This window comes from Psittacula echo (assembly GCF_963264785.1).
Source record: "Psittacula echo genome assembly, chromosome: 1".
NCBI classification, from domain to species: domain Eukaryota; kingdom Metazoa; phylum Chordata; class Aves; order Psittaciformes; family Psittacidae; genus Psittacula; species Psittacula echo.
In genome coordinates, this window is record NC_137735.1 from 1351715 (window position 1) to 1371581 (window position 19867).

Sequence of the window (19867 nt, forward strand, 5' to 3'; positions counted from 1 at the left end):
CTCCATGCCACTGCACACTCACGGCCTTGGCATTCCCTCTCTCAGCAGGCTCAAGACGGGCTCCGAGGCTCACCCAGTGTCTTGTTTTCACACCATCTCATTAGACTTTGCAGGTCAGTGAAATCACGTTTAACTGCAAATAGAAAAACAAGGTAAAAAAACCACCCAGGGTTTCCTGCCTCATGGGAACATACCTGGATGCTGTCTCGAAACTCTTGGAGGGATTGTCTTCACCTTCCTACCATCAAACTGCCTCAGGTAACAGAGTAGAGGGGTGGCCAGAGCTTTGCAGTGTCACATCAAGGCACAGACCCATGAGGCCTTGGCTCTTCAGCCCACTTTTGCAAGGATTCCCCTTGGCCACCATGCCTGGGCTGGGTATGGAAGCACTGGACCACATGGTAGCAACAGAAGACAGGGTTACACCTCTCAACTTGCACAAGTCCAAGCCGCCAAGTGCCTTTAAAGCAGCCAACAATCAAATCAGATGGAGATTCAAAAGCCTTATTTATCATCTGATGTTATGATAAGAAGCTAAGCTGGATATCCACAACTGCCAGCATTACTGTATCCATCAACGTAACCTCATAGATGCTGCTCCCTGAGCAGGTGGTTCCTTAAAACCAAGCATAGAACCAAGAAATCCAGATTTCCCCATGCATCTCTCTCAAGGTTGAATCTAAAGGATGAGTTCACACTGCAGCTTCTCTATCTTGGCTCACAATTGCAGAAAAACATGTAGGGCTGCTACGCCTTTGAAGCCCATCAACCAAACATGGCCAGAAGGTTCAGAAGTCATTGAGGGAAATGAAGATGGACACAAAGATAGAACAACTGCGCATTTCACATGGCTGAAAGTTCCTGCCTAACTTTGTATTTCATCTTCTAAATGAATAAAAACCACCCTCCAGTAATGATGCAAACAATGCAGAAGAGATAGGATTCTTCCCATATGAAGGGAAGAACAGGGCAGGGATTTAAGGGAACTGCGTTCCTGAGGGGAATACTATTTTATTAAGCATCTCTATCAGAGGTAATAGGGAAAAATTAATGCATCAGAGGGAGACCTGCTTGTTACGCAGCTGGCCAGCATCCAACACAAACCCACAATAACCACAACTGGGTTTTGAACACAGTAAAAAGACACACAAAATGTTTGCTATTGGACAAGCAGTAGGCAGAAGAGCTATTCCACGACTAATGACAGCACTTGCCTGTCTTAACCTCACTGATGGGGTCTGAAGAGCTGATGCTCAAATTCATAACCACTGTCAAGTCACGACCATAATGTAAAACAGAAGAATGATGGGGCAGAAGAGTGGAACCTTCCTGTCCCCATTCCTTGCACATCCACATCTCCAACAAGACCTGCCTGCCTTTCCTTACATCTCCCTCAACTTAGCACTTGCAGAGGAAATTCAACACACAGGATTTATACTTCTCTGGACAGATGGAGAGGCCTAAAGTGAGGAGCTCGAATCCATCGCGTGCTTTCCCTTGCTAGAACCCAGAGTGGAATTCTTCGAGTGCTGGAGACAAGACTTTCCTTGGCGGGCAGCCACAAGTGTCGATCTGGCTTTGAGGAGAGATCAGTGTGGCTGTGGAGTGCAATGACTTCACAGACAAACATAAAACCTTCCTCTTCAGCTCACTTTCGTATAACAAACCCATGAAAATGAAAAGCTAAAACATTTCCAGCTGGCCAGAAGCTGCGGAGAGAACAGGGAACTCACTGCATGCGCAGCCTTGGGGTTGATTTGAAACCTCCTGGAGATCTTCAGTGGTATTTGGACATTCAACAGTGTTTGGACAGAAGTGCCTAAGTCACTTTGGAAAGAAAGATGCAGAAGACTGTATTATTTAGGCACCTTTCATATTTTAGCAAGGTTATTTATGGAACTAAATCTATTTCAGATTTCTAACATACAGCACAGGATGTGTAACAGCAAAGTTTAAACTTTAAGGGGAAAAAATAACTGTTGCTTCCTTGTAAAGCCTTAAATATTTGAGCATTGCTTTCAGACCCTTGTTATAAAAGAGCTCTTACAGAAGGATTTGAGATGCGACTTGGCTGATTTTATCACTTCATTAAAGGTATTTATGGATTTAGAATTGTCCCAGGATGAGAAGAAAAGTCCTCTTTTTAAATTACTGTCTGCTCACAATAGCAATTTTGATTCTCTGGGCTTGACTGATGAGCATGTAGTGACAGGACAAGGGGGAATGGCTTTAACCTGCCAGAGGGGAGACTGAGATGAGCTCTTAGGCAGAAGCTCTTCCCTGTGAGGGTGCTGAGGCGCTGGCCCAGGGTGCCCAGAGAAGCTGTGGCTGCCCCATCCCTGGCAGTGTTCAAGGCCAGGTTGGACACAGGGGCTTGGAGCAAGCTGTTCTAGTGGAAGGGGTCCCTGCCTGTGGCAGAGGTTGGAACCGGATAAGCTTTAAGGTCCCTCCCAACCCAAACCATTCTAGGATTCTATACCTCTTTTCCTCTTCACCACACAGTGATGGAATTGCTCCAGTTTCCCTGAGCACAAGGTGAAAATCAGGCTTCCAGTGCAGAGAGGGATTTTACACTTTAATCTGCTGCACTGAACAAGGAGGAACTCTGATGCTCCTGACAACAACATTTTTACAGGGCTTATTTTCTAGTACAAGGATCTGCATCCAAGTCACAAACCAATCACTACAGTTTTCTACCATTTCCTATTTTATTGTACTAAGAATTAATTTTGGTCATGCCCTTAATTATCCCACATCACTCTGAAAATTGTCTCCCATCTGCAACTGCTCTGTAACAGCTTGCACTGAAATACACTGTGAAGGGAGGGGGAAATCTCTTTCATCTCCTTACTTAGCTGATGCATTTCTTGCGCAGTCATTTTTCTTCCCTACATAACCAAGCTGCGCAAAGCCACACTAGTTGACAGAGCAGCTCCAAGGTAAGTATAAACCTACCTGAAATATAAACCTGAAATTACTTTTAACATTTTGAGAATGTCTGGATTTCAGGTTGGAAACACCCCTTCATGACCTATGCTGACATCCCCTCCCAAGGAGAAAGAAAACAGCCAGGAACACAAACACTTAAAGGTGGCATCTTTTTCCCTGCTCTCAGCTTTAAGTCAATATTGTGTTAACATTTAGCAGCTTAAAAGAGAAAGAACGCAATGTCCAGAAAGAACAAATTCAAAACAAGTTGAAGAACTAAATTAAAGACCTTCATCCATCCACCCTTCCAGCCATCCCCGGCTCCCAGGCCTTGCAGCTGGAGCTGCCATCCTACAAACAGTACCACAGTGGTAGAAGCAGTGGAACAGCTTCACACGGATGGAATTCGGTGACACGTTACATGTCATGGGATTAGGTTATCAACAGGATCAAGGGAGCTGGGAACTATCTCATCTTTGCTCATTATTGTAAGCTCAGTGATAGGTGGGCTCTTCTCTACACGAAGCGATGAGGTGTTGTCAATTATCTGTACAATACTTGGCATCAACAAGCATCCCTGTTATCCAGAAGATCAAAGACTGTCTGTCCTCACCTGAAACTCAACAGGCCAGAGCATCTCCCCTTTCTCCTTGCAATATTATTTTTAAACGCAAGTAAAAAAGCTGGGACTACCTTCCCAGAAGAAAATGTCATGGACAAAGAAGACCATCTGAACAGGAGGAATAACTGAAGAGGGCTACCGTTAAGCTTTCTCCTCACCCAAGCTGAATTCATTTGGCTGCATTTTGCACTTATAAACCATACAACCATTTCACTGCTAATGCACTGGCTCAGAGCAGCTGAACCTCCCCGAGTATTTTTAAGGCATTTCATTCTTCAAACAGCCACAGCTTTCCTCTTCAAAATCCCTGCATTCATGTTTTCGTGCTTGGAAAAGGACCAAAGCCTCCACATTTCCTTATACCCAGAAGGTTGCAAGCGCATTGCGTACTGCGGTCAATAAAGTGCCAAGAAGCTAATGAAGATAAAAGTGTCAACGCAGAGCAGTGGTAACACACACCTTACCCACGTAGCTATTTTGACCATTTTGCAAACAAATTTGGCAGTTACTGGCAGGTCCAAGTCCTAAAAGCAAACGCATGGCATCTCGATGCTATTAAACTTATTGCTGCTCTGCAGAAGTGTCACGGGATGACAGATTGCTCCCTGTACATCAACTGGATTCAGAGAAGTTCTCAAACCCTTACGGGTTAAAAGCAGCTCCAGCATGAATCAGAGTCCCAGTGGTAAGGAGATCATCGATACAAGAGATTATGCAGATGGAAGAAATACCCTCGGCACCCGAAAGTTTTCAGAATGCAAACTACGTCAACCCTGAAAACAAGAGGCACTGCATCATGATGGCAGGAGGGACAAAGCCAGGGGGGTTTAACAGACAAAAAAAGATTGTTTTAATAGGAGAGAAGCATCAGTCATTGAGTCTTACTTCATTCAGACTTTCTATCCAACCCATCCATCTTCAGTGCCAAGAGATGACAGGACCACCTCACTTTTCCCCCCCAGCCTAGTGTATCAATAATGCCCATTTCTCCCCCAAACAAATGACTTTCGCTAGAATGGCCCTTTTCCCTAAATTGGCTTGCCAAGCCCCACAAATGCCTCAGTACCTGCTATGGTCAACTTGGCTCTAACGGGGCCCCCTCAAGAGGTGGGCACCGATGGGTGAAGCCTTCCCCAATCATCTTCCCCAACAGCCACTTTGTCATTCATGGCTGGGGACCATCTGCGGAAGAGGGGACCGCGGAAGGGGGGGATGCTGCCGAGCCAAAGACGGACACCAACGGATGCACACACAGGCATAGCCTCCCCACACAAGCCCAAATGCAAATTCCTTCGCCCTCGCAAAACGCCTCTGTGGGCATTATCTGTGAACAAAAGTCCTCGAGGCGGGCGGTCTCTGCATCACTGCTCTCTCTGTCAGCACCACCTGCTTGGCGTCAGCTGCGAGAGTCGCCCAGTTATCTTTTAGCTGCGTCGGCAGAAGCCAACGGGAGCACAATGGACCCCATCGGCCAGGGTCAGTCTTTCTCACCCCCATACCACCAGCCCTTTTCACCTCCATCATCTCCAGGAGAGCTCAATAAGGAGGTGGCTTCGAGCGTAGGGAAGAGGAGGAGGGGGGAAATATAGGTCTCTGGCGTAAATCACTGACGCCGTTTCCCCTCCTCTCCTTTTCCTTAAGACCTGATGGTCTTCAGTCACACATCTTAAAAGAAAAACAAAAAACAAAAACACAAAGACTTACTTGTCTCAAGTCGATGAAGGCCAACTGCAGCGTGTCCCCTTGGAACCCAGGCACTGGGCCGGATCTGGCAAACTCTGTGGGAAAGAAAAGAGGATAAAAAGCGCCTTTAACTAACCATGGACAGGGAGATTGGCAGACGGATGACAGGGAAGACAAGAGAGGCTGGGGGAGAGGAGGACCGCGCTTCTAAGGAGTCATGTCTCCCTCCCTTCAGCGTCTTTGTTCGCCCTTCAAAATTCGTGTCATCAAAACACCATTAATTCCACCGTCCTGACAGCAAGGAAACTGTACTAATTCGACCTGAAATTTATTCCCATGAGCCGTACTGGGCTTCAGAGTATTTGTTTTGTGAACGGACAAACAACTCGCCGAGAAGAAAAGGGGGGATGGGGGTGGAAAAGTTTTTCCTCTCCACACAATAAAATCTTCAGCTGTGAAACTCCTTTCAGTTCCGAAAGCTATTTATATTTTAGGGCGCTGAAGGAATTTTCTAATTTCACGCCTGTCACCAGGCCCCATAAGCATTCATCAAAAAAATATGCCCAGCCCTGTCATTAATTACTCGGCAGCCGATCTGTGCATTATCTGCTGGGGTGTGCTTCTTGCCCGAGCACGGTCACCCCAAATAGGAAGAATCACGGCCATTCTGCTGCATATTTATTTCTGTTGGATGAAGACATCTGACAGCTGAATACCATTGGTTTCCAAAGCCAAGAGAATATTTCCAAGGCCACATTTCCCTCCTTCCAGTGTAATCTGGCCAAAGTTTCATAGTTAAGACGTTTGTTTTTCTTCTAAGCCATTATTTAAACCAAGTCTAAAACCACTGAGGGGGACTTAGAATCATAGAATAGTTGGGTTGGAAGCAACCTGAAAGCTCCTCCAGTTCCAACCCCCTGCCATGGGCAGGGACACCTTCCACTAGAGCAGCTTGCTCCAAGCCCTTTCCAACGTGGCCTTGAACACTGCCAGGGAGGGGGCAGCCACAGCTGTTCCAGTTCATCACCACCTTCACAGTAAGGAACTTCTTCAAATTAAAGAACGAATCTTGCATGCATCCACATTAGAGGACCTCAGCCCTTCACACCATTTAATAGCTTTTACTTGGTAGCACTCATGAAGCCAATGACTTGCACGTATTCAAGTGTATCTTTTGATGATGCTCCTGGGGTTGGTTAGCCCAACGTTGCCTAATTTTCACCCTCTTTAGTTACAGAAGTAGTGGCTTTATCTCTGCTCTCCACACAACCGAAGGGACCTAATTTATGAAGCCACAATTCAACATCATGAAACATTCAACACATTCAACTTCATATTCTCAAAAGGCAGCTTCTGCCTTCTGAATTTTATTGCTCCTGCAGACACTGAAGATGGTGCACGCTGAAACAAAATACTGTCTTGAGATTCAACCATGTTTAAGGGCAAAAAAAGAAGGAAAGAGGGAAAAAATACATCAATGTACAGTTTTTTAACTTAAATAAAGCCCATTATTCCCGAACTGTTCTGGTTTTTAACCATACAGGAACCCTCAAACCAGCTCTTGCAGCTCCACAAAGCTGAGGACTAAGCAATAAGGATGGTAGATTTTGCCTTCTGTCTCCATGACTACACAGAGGTACTAAAGGATCTGTGCTGTCCTTCAACACTGAGCAGAGTCACATCATGCTAACTGGTCTTCTCCTTCAATGCATCCCTTTCCAAAAGTTATCTCATTTTCAAGCAGACGCCACAAACCAAGGAAAACACATCATTGCAATCCTACTCTTAAAGATCTCCTAGAGCAGCCCAGTCATAGGAGCAGCCCCCATGGCTCTAACGAGAACAGACTAATGAATAAGACACAGGAATTCAGCTCTGTTCCTCAACCGCCTTATTGTAGAAACCAAAGAAGGGTTATTTATCAAGTTTCTTGTTCCACCTTCCATTAAAATCTCAGGATGGAGAACATCCTTCAGTACAGACACCGGTACCTCCGGGGGCACAGCAGCCAGTTTCCAGACATCCATGGCTTTGCTTTTTAATATTTCCAGGTGCCAGGAGAGCTCTAAGATTGAAACCATTGCTCATCTTTGCAGTGATCAGTCAAGTGATAACTGCTGCAGGACAATAGCAAATAGGGCTGTAAAATCATTACTTTTAGCCAATGCTACAAATAGAAACAAATAATAAAAAACAAGAAAGAGAAAGTATGTACATGACTGTTCACGTTTAGATTTTAGATTTAGATTAGAAATGCTTTAGATTTGGAAAAGCATGAATCAAACCCAGAAGAAACCATCCATGGTTGTGCTTATAGACTTTGCCTCTTCTGCACAGGGAGTGGACAAAGGTAGGAGCTGCTCAGCTTCCAGCCACTTCCACTGCCCAATGCTGTGATATCCAGGCTGCGAATAGTCCAAAGTGAGTTTATATTTAACCCTCCAAAACTGCTTTAATTAATTCTAGCTGTAAAGGCATTTTAATGTAGGGTTGCTATAAAATTTGACTGCAGCTTGCCTGAGCCAGCACACGCGCAAGGGAGGACTAACACAAGCTTTCTGACTCTGATCTGCAAAGGGATAAATCATCTTTACACATTTGCTGTACACCCCACTGTCTCATCTGGAAGAATTATCCCAAAAGCCACATCAATCCTGAAACACCCCCAGCTTTGGAAAAGCACGTACCTGAGAAGCTAAAAACGTTTAGATGTGAGAAACAGTGTTTGAGCATCCTCTCAAGAGATGAAACTGCCCTGGGCAGCTCTGTGTCTCAGACATCCCTGGCTTGAGGTACCCAACGAACTAAGCTCTAAGGATGGGGTCACATCATGTTACTGATTATATTTGGAGAAACATTGGAAAACAGAAACCCTGAAAGGACTGCAATGAAAGAAAACTTCTACTTTGGAGTAAGGGCTTCGCAGCTGCTAGGAATCCATTTAGAAGCACACATGGGGTTGTGGAATTTAAGGTCTTCCCAAAAGCATGAATTTCACATCCTCAGGAGAAAATTCCTGTGACTGGGTTTCGAATGTTTTCACAAGCCTCGTGAATTTATCACCACTGTCATCTGCTCGTGAACGACTCAAGACAGATTTCATCCCAAGACAAGGTTGCTCGTTAGCAGCTCACCTTTAGCTGTCTCTTAGTGAGGAACCATGTGGGAGGAAGGCTGGGAGAGTTATGGAGTGATGCTGCCCTTTAACACTGCACATTACAACGACGGTAGCGCCTTGAACCAACATTTGCTTGAACAGTAATTCCCATCAAAAGAATGGATTGGAGCCTCTACTGCATTAACAGTGCACTTGACATCCAAGAAGTGAAATGATGCATGAGATCATATTATTTGTATTACGGAAGAAATGAGATCAAGAACACGGCTCAGAAGAAAGCTGCTCCAGCACTTGGCTGTTAGGAGCCCGAGGAGGAATGAATGCAATGCTTCACCCCATGGTTGTTATAAAAATAGCCGTACCTTCTGTAATCGCAGGTCACAGCTTACATACCAATGCCACAAACTTCTTTGGAAGGAAGAATGAACAAAGTCTTACAGAAGGAAAAAGAAACAAAGAATTGAACAGAGCTTTAGAGGAAAGACACAGGCAGTTCTTCTTGGGTTTAATCTCTTCAACCAGATTTCAGGACAATTTTCTTGGAACGACCAAGCACAGCGTTGGCCTCAGTACTGTCGGATTTCTTTATTGTACTGTCTCCACTACCAAGGCAAGCAGCAAACATAGCAAGCCACCTATAGTACAGCCCCTTGAGCAGAAAATCACAAGAGAATAGAGCAGATCAGTATGCGCCTGTTTGTACAAAGCATTTAGCCAGGCTAAAGGTTTGAGAGACTTGTGTTCAGGCCAAAAAAGTAATGTCTTTGCAAGGTCTACAGGCTTGGGCCACCCAGGGCAGGTCACAAGGGGACTCTAACCTCTCTTCCAAAACATTTCACCGATGAAAGAATCAAGGAACAGGAACCGTTAAGCCCTTTACAATGAACAAAGAAGAAGGAGTTCAAACGCACACCAGAAAAGAGACATCCACTGTAAATTAATTACGCAGAACGGGGGAATCTCTTTTTGTACAAGGCTAAGCACATGGGGACGGAGTCTTACCCATATTGTGAGGTTAAAATGAACCCAGCTGGCAACTTCATTCCTCAAAAACATCATTCTGAGGCTAATATTTTCTCTGAATGACATGAAACCACCAGAGTTCATGACTGCAGACCTGAGGGATCGAGGTTACGGCAGCTCCTGGTGAAGGCAACCTGGGCAACCTGCTTGTGGTTGCATCACCATGAACATGGTTTTGCATTTGGGGAAACACCATCTCATTCTTCCTCAAGAAAGAAAACAGGCCTCAAAGTCATCTTCCTTAGACAAAACCTTGGAAAACTATCTTAGAAACGCCAAGTGACAGGACCTCTTGCACCTTGCCCAGAGGATACTCAAGCTAAATAACAAATCTCTGCATGGACGCTGCAGAAGCTCACAAGGGAAAAAAAAAGGGAGAAATAATAAATAGAAATTGAAGCAGGAGGAATAAAGAGAAGATCCCAATTTCCATATTGAGCTTATATGTCACCCACACCATTCCCACGCAGCCCTGCTTTGAAGCTGTTCCCTAATACAGGCCAAATGATCAAAGCTCATTCCCATCTGGGGAATGCCAGAGAGCTGTGGGGAGAGGGAGGAATTCCCCAAAATACACTGAACTGGGTCAGATTAAATAAAAATGTCTACCCCTCTCCAGCATTTGTTCCTCTGATGGAACGAAGTTGAGCCTGGAGTCCTGTTATTGCATCTAAATGAGTGGTGCCAGGGGAGGCGATGGTTTGCAGACAGGGCTAAGGCGCATTCACAGCCCCAGAGAGGAATTCCTCAATGATGGACCATTAGATGTTCTCAAGCAGAAGAAAAGGAAGCTATCAAGAAATTGCATGAGATGTGCAGCAAGAAACTTGGTCCCTGCCAATCTGCAGGACAGGGTTACAGAACCAAGTTACACATCTATATAGGTTCCTAAACCATAACCCAAGCGGTACAGTGTGTGTATCTTAGAAGATATGAAGTTCTCAGCTCCACTAGAATAGCAATACTAGGAAAAATGGAATGTGCACATCTCATTATTAGCTTATTCAAGCTGCAAAGGTTGACAAACATCAACAGCATGTGTCCATGATGGTGGGGAAGGGAAAGTGGGTGCAGAGCTGAGGAACTGCACTCTTAAAAGTGCTTAAACAGAATTAGGTGGGGACAGAGGTATCTTTTATTAGAGTTACAAAGGACTGTAAAGATGGGTAAATAGATATCAGTGGGTATCCTGGTAACAAAGAACACAGGAAGGTGCTGGAGGTGGAGGATATTCATAATATTGCAGCAGAAAGCAGAAGTTGGAGACAAGAGGACAGGAGAGGCTGAGATGATGCCATAGGATTGGCAACAGGTTTACAAAGGAGATAGAAGGAAAACAGCGAGAGAAATACTGAACCTAAAATGCTGAAGGAGACAAGGTGATAGATGAAGGGAGAACATAGGGCAAAAGATCAGGTGATGGTTAGAGATAGCAGAAGCAAGCAGGAGGTCTAAGTTCAAGGACAAAGTAAAAAGGCTGGAGGGAAGCTCATTTGTCTCTGACATCACACAAACTCCAGGACTTGCTCAAGTCTCACTTGCAAAGACCACTTAAGTAGAGAGCATTGTCCAAGTACTTCCCATCAGCATCCAAACACAAAGGGCATGGTTTTGGTAGCTCATCGATAGGGAGTCATATACTTCTCCATGCAGATTTAGACACACTAAGTGACCAGGCATTGCTTTCTTTGCCACTGCAAGCACTTTGCAACCTCTGTGAAAGGCCAGCAGAGGTAAATGAATGCAGCACTAAATAAGTTAATGCTATGCCCAGGGGAACAAATTCAGGGAGAAATGAGGCTGGATAAATCTAAGCATAGGAACATGGCACAGCCATGCACCAGAGGCTCCCACTTCTATGCCCTCTGTCACTCGGTGAAGCAGTAATTTACCCTCCCCATTTCAGAAAGCACATACAGCAGTGCCTGGAAGACACCTCTGCTGTTAATATGCATCACCCCACTCCACTTTAAAAGCAGGAAAACACAAAGTTATGTTTCCTAATAAAAGGGGGAACAGCCCTCAACGAGGGCTGAGTTTTGACAGGTGAAGAGGTGGAAGGAAGCAACACTCTCCTTCTGTCCTCTGAGGGACAGTGCAGGTCACAGCCATCACGAGCAACAAGCACCAGGTAATGAGGGGGTCTGACAGCTCCCAGGGATGCACTGAAGTATGTGCTTGTACAGGCACCAGGATTTGCTTGCTTCATAGAATCATAGAATAGTTAGGATTGGAAAGGACCTTAAGATCATCCCGTTCCAACCCCCCTGCCATGGGCAGGGACACCTCACACTAAACCAGGTCACCCAAGGCTCTGTCCAACCTGGCCTTGAACACTGCCAGGGATGGAGCATTCACAGCCTCCCTGGGCAACCCATTCCAGTGCCTCACCACCCTCTCAGTAAAGAATTTCTTCCTTAGATCCAATCTAAACTTCCCCTGTTTCAGTTTGAACCCGTTACCCCTTGTCCTGTCACTGCAGTCCCTGATGAAGAGTCCCTCCCCAGCATCCTTGTAGGCCCCCTTCAGATACTGGAAGGCTGCTCTGAGGTCTCCACGCAGCCTTCTCTTCTCCAGGCTGAACAGCCCCAACTTTCTCAGCCTGTCTCCATACAGGAGGTGCTCCAGCCCCTGATCATCCTCGTGGCCTCCTCTGGACTTGTTCCAACAGCTCCATGTCCTTTTGATGTTGAGGACACCAGAACTGCACACAATGCTCCAAGTGAGGTCTCACGAGAGCAGAGCAGAGGGGCAGGATCACCTCCTTCGACCTGCTGGTCACGCTCCTCTTGATGCAGCCCAGGATACGGTTGCTTTCTGGGCTGTGAGCGCACACTCACAGGGTGCGGTGGGCAAACTCCAGCATCCTACACAAAACAACTGGATTTCCACGTGGGAAGTCCTCAGAGCCAGATAACGTGGCCAAGAGGGAGGTGGGAAACAGCTGTGCCAGGACCTGTATCAGCACATTTTGGCATGCTTGTGTGTTGGGATGGAGGATCCCTCAAACAGGGCAGACATCTGGGTTTCCTCCTGCCTGCCCCCAGGAGCGGTCTGACTGAAAAGTGGGAGTTGAATGCAATTTGAAATATAATTTTTACGGTGCTTTTAATTTCTCATAAAGCAGCGGTTAAAAGACTTTGGAGATTAGGGAACTGCTTATTTTATGATCTAAGGGTTGTAAAAACAATCTGCCTCAACCACTGCTGGAACCGGTTACAGAGATGGGAAACACTTCTGTAGGAGCGGGAGCAACCCCCTTTTTTTGTTGCTTTTTCAGTCGTAATCTCCAAATCTGGGTTGTTACACTCAGTTCCCACTACCTCTGAGGTACAGGAGATAGGGAAAAATGATATATAAAGCAGCACCAGGAGGTCCCAGAAATGAGCAGAGCAGAGAACTGGGTTACAAGGCACGTAGCAATTACAAAAAGCACGTTGCATGTACTGTTAAATCTTGGGTTACACATGGATTCTGGAAGACAGCAAACTCATTTTATAAAGCAAACGCCTGGTCTGAAAAAAGCATCACCTCCTCTATTTACAGGTTCACAGCAATATTTGTGTTAGGGGTTTTTTTTCCTCTCTAGAGCTGTTTTTTTCCTCTTTTCAAGCTGGTTTGCTGGGCTGGAGCCAGAATTCCCTCCTAAATTGAGACATAATTAGACGTGTCCCACTGCGTCTTGCTGGGCAGTTCGTTTAACCTCGATGCCTTATTTCACTTCAGGTTTAAAAAGGAGGTAAGAGAACCTCTCTTGACTGCATCAAAAAGAGCTATGCGGAGCCAAGCAATAAGAACGAGAGTTACAACTAATACCTGGCCAAACAACAGGCCATTTAAAAATGACTTTTGCCCTTCCCTGGATGCCAGCCATGCCATCCACACACACACACACTGCTGTAAAGCTGCACGACCTCTGATATGCATCTGGGGAAACAGGTCTTTGCTGGGACAAAGCAAGAGGCTATCCACCTCCATGGACACGACCAGTGCCTTGCATCTCCTCAAGCCCCTTGGTCTCACCACTGGGATAATGCTAAAGGAAAACAGCTCCCTTTTTTCCCAGGTTTCTCTCATTTTAGGCAACCTAATAGGAGCTTTGTAACTTTGCAGCTCTACTCTTCTTTGCCTTTTTCACACCCAAAATACTGCTGATGTACCTGGGACTGTTCATACAACCAAAAGGTTTGGCTCACAATGTTTATTTGATTTACTATTTCTTCCCAGTTCACACAATCATAGAATCCCAGCCTGGTTTGGGTTGAAGGGACCTTAAAGCTCCTCCAGCTCCAACCCCTGCCACGGGCAGGGACCCCTTCCACTGGAGCAGCTTGCTCCAAGCCCCTGTGTCCAACCTGGCCTTGAGCACTGCCAGGGATGGGGCAGCCACAGCTTCTCTGGGCACCCTGGGCCAGCGCCTCAGCACCCTCACAGGGAAGAGCTTCTGCCTAAGAGCTCATCTCAGTCTCCCCTCGGGCAGGTTAAAGCCATTCCCCTTGGCCTGGCCCTACAGGCCCTTGTCCAAAGCTCTGGATTTCTTGTCAGCCCATTTAGGTACTGAAGACCAGCATGTGAAGACCAGTTATAGGGTCTCCCCTAAGCCTTCTCTTCTCCAGGCTGAACAGGTCCAAATCTCCAAAAACTTTCTTTCTGCAGGTCATAACATTAATAAACTGTATTCACTGCTTTGAAAATGCAAAACAAGCATGTTTCTACCAGGGGGATTTCTAGTGCAGGTAAAGGGTCCCATCACAACCCCTTCTCCTGAGCACCACCCAGGCTTGCAAATCTTAACCTGATGCAAAGGTTCCTGCAGCCATTTCCTTTTTATGCTAACATTAGAGTAAATATTAATAAATCAAGCAATATTTTATGAACCCACAAGTCTGGAGAATTAATTTATGGGTTTCTTGTTATAAGCCTAAGCGAGTATCTTTTTCACCGCTACAATTGTTATCTATTGTGTATAGAAACCCATGTTCTTGTAATGTGTATTATACCTACCCTAATATGCAGCAAATTATCTGCATCACCCTCAAACCGTGCTTAATATACAACTAAGTCCTTTCATTAATTTGCCTCACCACTCTCTTAACCAGCTTATACCTTTGACATTCACAAGAGACTAAAAGGAAAGCCTAATAAACTCCAAGATTGAAACTCTGAAGCCCTGTTCCCACATCACAGACCTCACTGGAAGTGCTCCAAACAGCTATAAAATCCTATTTTAACATGATAAGTAGATAATAAAGCTGCTAAACTAGGGAAGGCTCTGGTGTCTGGGGAGAGAAAAAGGGCTGGAGGCAAAGACTTAAAGTTGAATATGCAACTGGTACAATAAGGATGCTGAGACGCATAGCTAGGCTTTCAGGTGAAGGATAAAAAACCCCAAATACACAAAAAACTAAACAAAAAACCTTAAAAATGGAAATATTTTGTGAATACACCAGTTCACTCTTGGGATTGGCTTTTCCTAAAACGAAAATCTTAATGCACTGCTTCTGTAAAACAGAACTCCAATTATTCCTAGTGTCAGCAAAGCCACCAGAGAAACCCACAGGGATGAGGGAACGTGGTTTCGTTGCCAAAAAGGGAAGAAAAAGACTTTGTCTGGGTTTACTGATCTAGGGGCTGACAGTGATGGATAGGAAGGTTACAGCACCAGCATCCGTCTCCATTCCCTGCCTGCGACGGCACCTAGGGAAGGGGCTGCGGGGGGAGCAGGTTGCCTGCCCAATGCTCAGGTTGGCGTCACCTGCTCTTGAATGTCTGAGTGCTCCTGGTTTTGTCTCACAAAACACTTGGAATTTAAGGAACCATGCTTTTAAACCTGATATTAAATGCCATCCGTTTTACCTATCCATCAAGGGCTTTTAGGGAAGAGATGCTGCTTAGTGACCCACGTTACAGATGGGGCAGAAAGCTGCAGGGTTTCAAGTCTGTTGGCAGCCAAAAGAAAAAGAAGGAAACTATTATTAATGACAAATGCTTCCCATTATCCTCAGTAACATCGCCTGTCCCTCTGGACACTGACTGGGAACACAACTGCTACTGCTGCAGCCCCAGCACGTTGATGGGACACAAATCAGACAGCAAGAATTTAGGGATGAAGGTGCTGCTGACAACAAAATAAGGCACTGCTTGTGGTGCAACATATGGTATAGCTGCAACTTTTGGATGCGATGCGTTGAGGAGCAAGCTGGTCTAGTGGCTGGTGCCCCTGCCCATGGCAGGGGTTGGAACTGGATGAGCTTTAAGGTCCCTTCCAATGTAAAGCCTGGGATTCTACGATTAAACAGCGATCCTTTCCCAGGCTATTCAGATGAGTGCTGGAAATCAGCAAAACCCATGAAAAATTTAAATATACTCTTTGCAAACACCAGAATTCTTATGGAGTGACCTTTCTCAGGTATAAATTTCATCTCACTCTTGATGGGTGCAGCTGAACTAAAACACAACCAGTTACACCTTTTAGAAAGGGTGGAAGAATACCTTCTGAGAGTGTTAAGTGAGAGACAATGAAGAAACCAACACAACTGATTTCACTGAGTTATAGAATCATAGAATCATAGAATCACAGAATGGTTTGGGTTGGTGTCATGGTTTAAGCCCAGGCCGTAAATCAGAACCACGCAGTCTACTTCCCCCCCCACCTTTCTTCCCTCCGCTCCTGGAGGGACGGGGAGGAGAATAGAAAGAATGCAACTCCCACGGGTTGAGATAAGAACAGTTTAATAACTAAGGTATAACACAAATCACTACTGCTACCACTAATAGTAATAATGATAAAGGAAATAACAAGCAAGAGAATACAACCGCTCACCGACCGGTATCTCACCCCCACCCCGCAGTGCTCCAGCCCTTCCGGGTAACTCTCAGTTCTACCTCCTGGGCATGACGTGCTGTGGTATGGAATACCTCTTTGGCTAGTTTGGGTCATGTGTCCTGTCCCTGCTTCCTCCCGGCTTCTCCTCCTTCCTGGCAGAGCATGAGACTCACAAAGTCCTTGGTCAGGGTAAACATTCTGACCAGCAACTGAAAACATCGGCTTTATCAGTATTATTCCCAGGCCAAAAGTCAAAACACAGCACTGCACCAGTAGAAAAAATGACTGCTACTGCTAAACCAGGACAGTTGGAAAGGACCTTTTAGTGTGAGGTGTCCCTGCCCATGGCAGGCGGGTTGGAACCAGATGATCTTAAGGTCCTTTCCAACCCTAACTATTCTATGATTCTATGATTAAGATGATGTGGTTCTAACCCCTACCAAGCACAGGGACACCTTCACGAGACCAGGTTATCAGAGATACGAAAAGCAAGCTCACTGCTATTTAGACAGGATATATTCCCAGCTCCAGCTCAACTGAGAGAGCCAAAACCGCAGATATTTGGGGAAAAAAGCCCACTTCCTCCAAAATACTTTATCAAGGATTTCATGAACTCTTTATCGACTCTATCAAGTTCTGTGTTTTCCATAGCTATGGTCACTATTCCATCCTAACATTAATGCCAATAACAAGTCCATCCTACTTGTAAGGCAGAGAGGTTCCTGTGCAGAACTGTGCTCACCTTGCTTTAGCTTAATTATTAAAATAGTTTTGGCAGGTCTGTGCTATATTTTTTTAGCCCTTTTACTGAGGAGGATAAAAAGCAACTTGAGGGAAATCTTCAGATTCCAGAGCTAATTCAGGTGTAAGTTAGACCAGCAGAAAAGAGCAGGGCTGAGAGCAAAGCTGCAGTGCTGGTACCACCATGCTCCATGCACACCTCTGAAAGGATGTAGGCATTTTAACACATCTCCACAACAGTAACTCTGCAATAAGAGTTTGCTTTGAGAGAGAATTTCTCCATCCCTGGTGTTGTTCAAGGCCAGGCTGGACAGAGCCTTGGGTGCCATGGTTTAGTGTGAAGTGTTCCTGCCCATGGCAGGGGGTTGGAACTGGATGATCTTAAGGTGCTTTCCAACCCAAACCATTCTGTGATTCTATAAGAATTCCCTGAAGCAGGTAGAAGAGACAAACAGCTGAGGTCAGGAGAGGACCAGAACGTCTAAAGAACAGAAGCCCAATTCCGGTTTTCCAAAACAGGCATAAGCAAATGTGCTTTTTGTTAGGCGTCCTGTTTCACCTACTCCTATTTTTATAATGCTCCATCTCAAAAAGCAGGGACGGTCTGGAAATGTTCTTCTGGCCTCAAGCTGCACCAGGGGAGGTTTAGGTTGGATATTAGGAAAAACTTCTTCAACAAAAGGGTGGTCAAGCATTGGAACAGGTTGCCCAGGGCACTGCTGGAGTCACTGTCCCTGCAAGTGCTCCAAACCGAGGCCCTCAGTGCCATGGGTTAGTGGTGGCCTTGGCAGCGCTGGGATGAAGGTTGGACTGGATGAGCTTAAAAGTATTTTCCAACCTGGTTGATTCTATGATTCTATTCTATGAAAGCATGAAGGCTGCATTACAGAGAAAAAGGAAAAGTAAAGCTTTCATCTCTTAGAATTGACCAGGCTACTCTGTCCCGAAGTTACTACCAAGCGTCACTGTACACAGTACCAGTGACCTTTGCAGAGGTTCACCAGCCCCAAATACTTGGCATCGCTAAGAGCCCTGGGGCTTGGGTCCTGACACACACACGAGCAAAGTGAAATAAGGGAAACGGTAAGGATTTGGGTATCTTACGTTCGCACTCCTCCACGTCCAGGTTGAACTGCTGCAGGGCACCCAGCGTCAGCTGCCGCACTTCGGCCTCCAGCAGTAGCTGCATCAGCGAGGTGGAGAGGTGCTTGCATGCTGACATGCACGCCGTCTGTGCCACCTTCCCCTGCGGAGGAAAGAGACACCTGTAGTAAGGCCATCAAGCGCAATGTGCAAGAGGAACTTCTCCAGACCAGGATACACCAGTCCAACATCTTTAACACGCCCCATCTGCTATGGAACCTTCACTCTTGCAATCACCGTCCTTAAAGGGAATCATCTTCCACTGCTACTAGTAGGATTAGACCTTGCGTCTAGAGTGCCAAGGAGTAGTTCAAATACAGGAGAACCTTGGTGTTTAGAGCTCTAGGCATCTCTCATTATCACATCCTAACATAAGCAAGACAACACAGCATGGTTTTATTCAACATCCTACATAGATTGCCTGAAGTAACCTTGTTGACAGGTCAAAATAGTGCTGATGGCAATTGAAAACTCCAGTCTACACCTAAATCAGTGTCCACATAATTCCATACAGGAATTTCAAATTCCCTTTCCAACAGCAGAGGCTCATAGTTCAAGGTTTAGCCTTGGCTACAAGGGAGAAGAAAGCTGGGGCCACACCGCTGTGACAACAGTGTCACCAGCATGTGGATACTGTCCAGCCCCTCCAGCAGCTCAGGGAGGGGATCCTGCCCCTCTGCTGTGCTCTGGGGAGACCCCCCCTGCAGCCCTGATCCAGCTCTGGGGCAGCAGCACAAGAGGGACGTGGAGCTGCTGGAGCGAGGCCAGAGGAGGCCACGGAGATGCTGCGAGGGCTGGAGCAGCTCTGCTCTGGAGCCAGGCTGAGAGAGCTGGGCTGGGGCAGCCTGGACAAGAGAAGGCTCCTGAAGGGGAGACCTTAGAGCCTTCTCCCAAGCTATCCCTAGTAGGAGGCAATTAAACAGGGGATTGATGAGGAGGAAGCCAAAGCCAAGGCTGCCATACAGACAGAAACTACTTAAAACCCTCAAAAAGTTCATATCTATAATGGAAGTATGAGAAGTGATGAGTTTCAGATATGAAGGAATTTCAGAACATTGTCAGAGAATAATTTCAGACCCATTTTTTCTAAGGCATGATGGGTATCTTTCATTTTTGGGGAACAACTGAAATCTCAAGCTATAAACCACGTGGAGAGTTCGCAGCAAGAGGATTTACCCCAGGTAAGCCTTCCATTTTCCTATTAAGAAACTACTGCAAGGCAAGAAAAGAGTAATCAGGACAGATGCCTTAATATGAATGCTTGAATTTCTGAACTGTGAACTCTGAAAGAGCTGATTTTCAGTTTAAGCCCCTGCGTTGACACAACCGAACTGTCAGGTAGGAAGCCCAGGATGCCCCTGAGGACTTAGGATGGTGAAAGAAGAGTCATATTGAGAAAAGGAATGATGGGCTGTGGAACGGGAAAAAAGGAGATGGGTCCTCAGAGAGCTCTATCTCCTGCCAAAGGCCATAAGCAAGCTCAAGTACCTCCACCCTGACCTGGTTAAACCATCAGCAACAAGGAGAGCCATCACCACAAGAGAGGGAAGCTGATGGAGAACTGAGGTACTCCATGAAGACCTACAGGTTCTTGAGATGCCACGAGGGGAGAGAAGAGGAAAAGACCCTTCCAAGAGGTGCTGACTGGCCCATCCCAGGATGGCCAGAGGATGATGCTCTGCCCTGTAGAATTCTGGTCCTCCAGAGGACCAGGCTCAGGAGCAAGCAGGGAGCACACTGTGTTTAGTGAAGCACTTCAGAAAATCCAAAGGACCACTACTAA

At 45.9% G+C, this 19867-nt stretch overlaps 1 protein-coding gene across 2 annotated transcripts in view; it reads right to left on the reverse strand.

Annotated features, from left to right (window-relative positions):
* The window catches only part of EXOC6B (exocyst complex component 6B), a gene marked incomplete at both ends in the record, with an annotated part of 302342 nt that overhangs the window by 67356 nt on the left and 215119 nt on the right, over positions 1–19867 (reverse strand). For both annotated transcript variants that reach the window (XM_080627686.1, XM_080627685.1), the window contains 2 exons: positions 5255–5328; positions 18046–18187. In XM_080627686.1, the coding sequence (XP_080483812.1) occupies positions 5255–5328; positions 18046–18187 (216 nt within the window). The remainder of the gene's footprint in view (positions 1–5254; positions 5329–18045; positions 18188–19867) is intronic.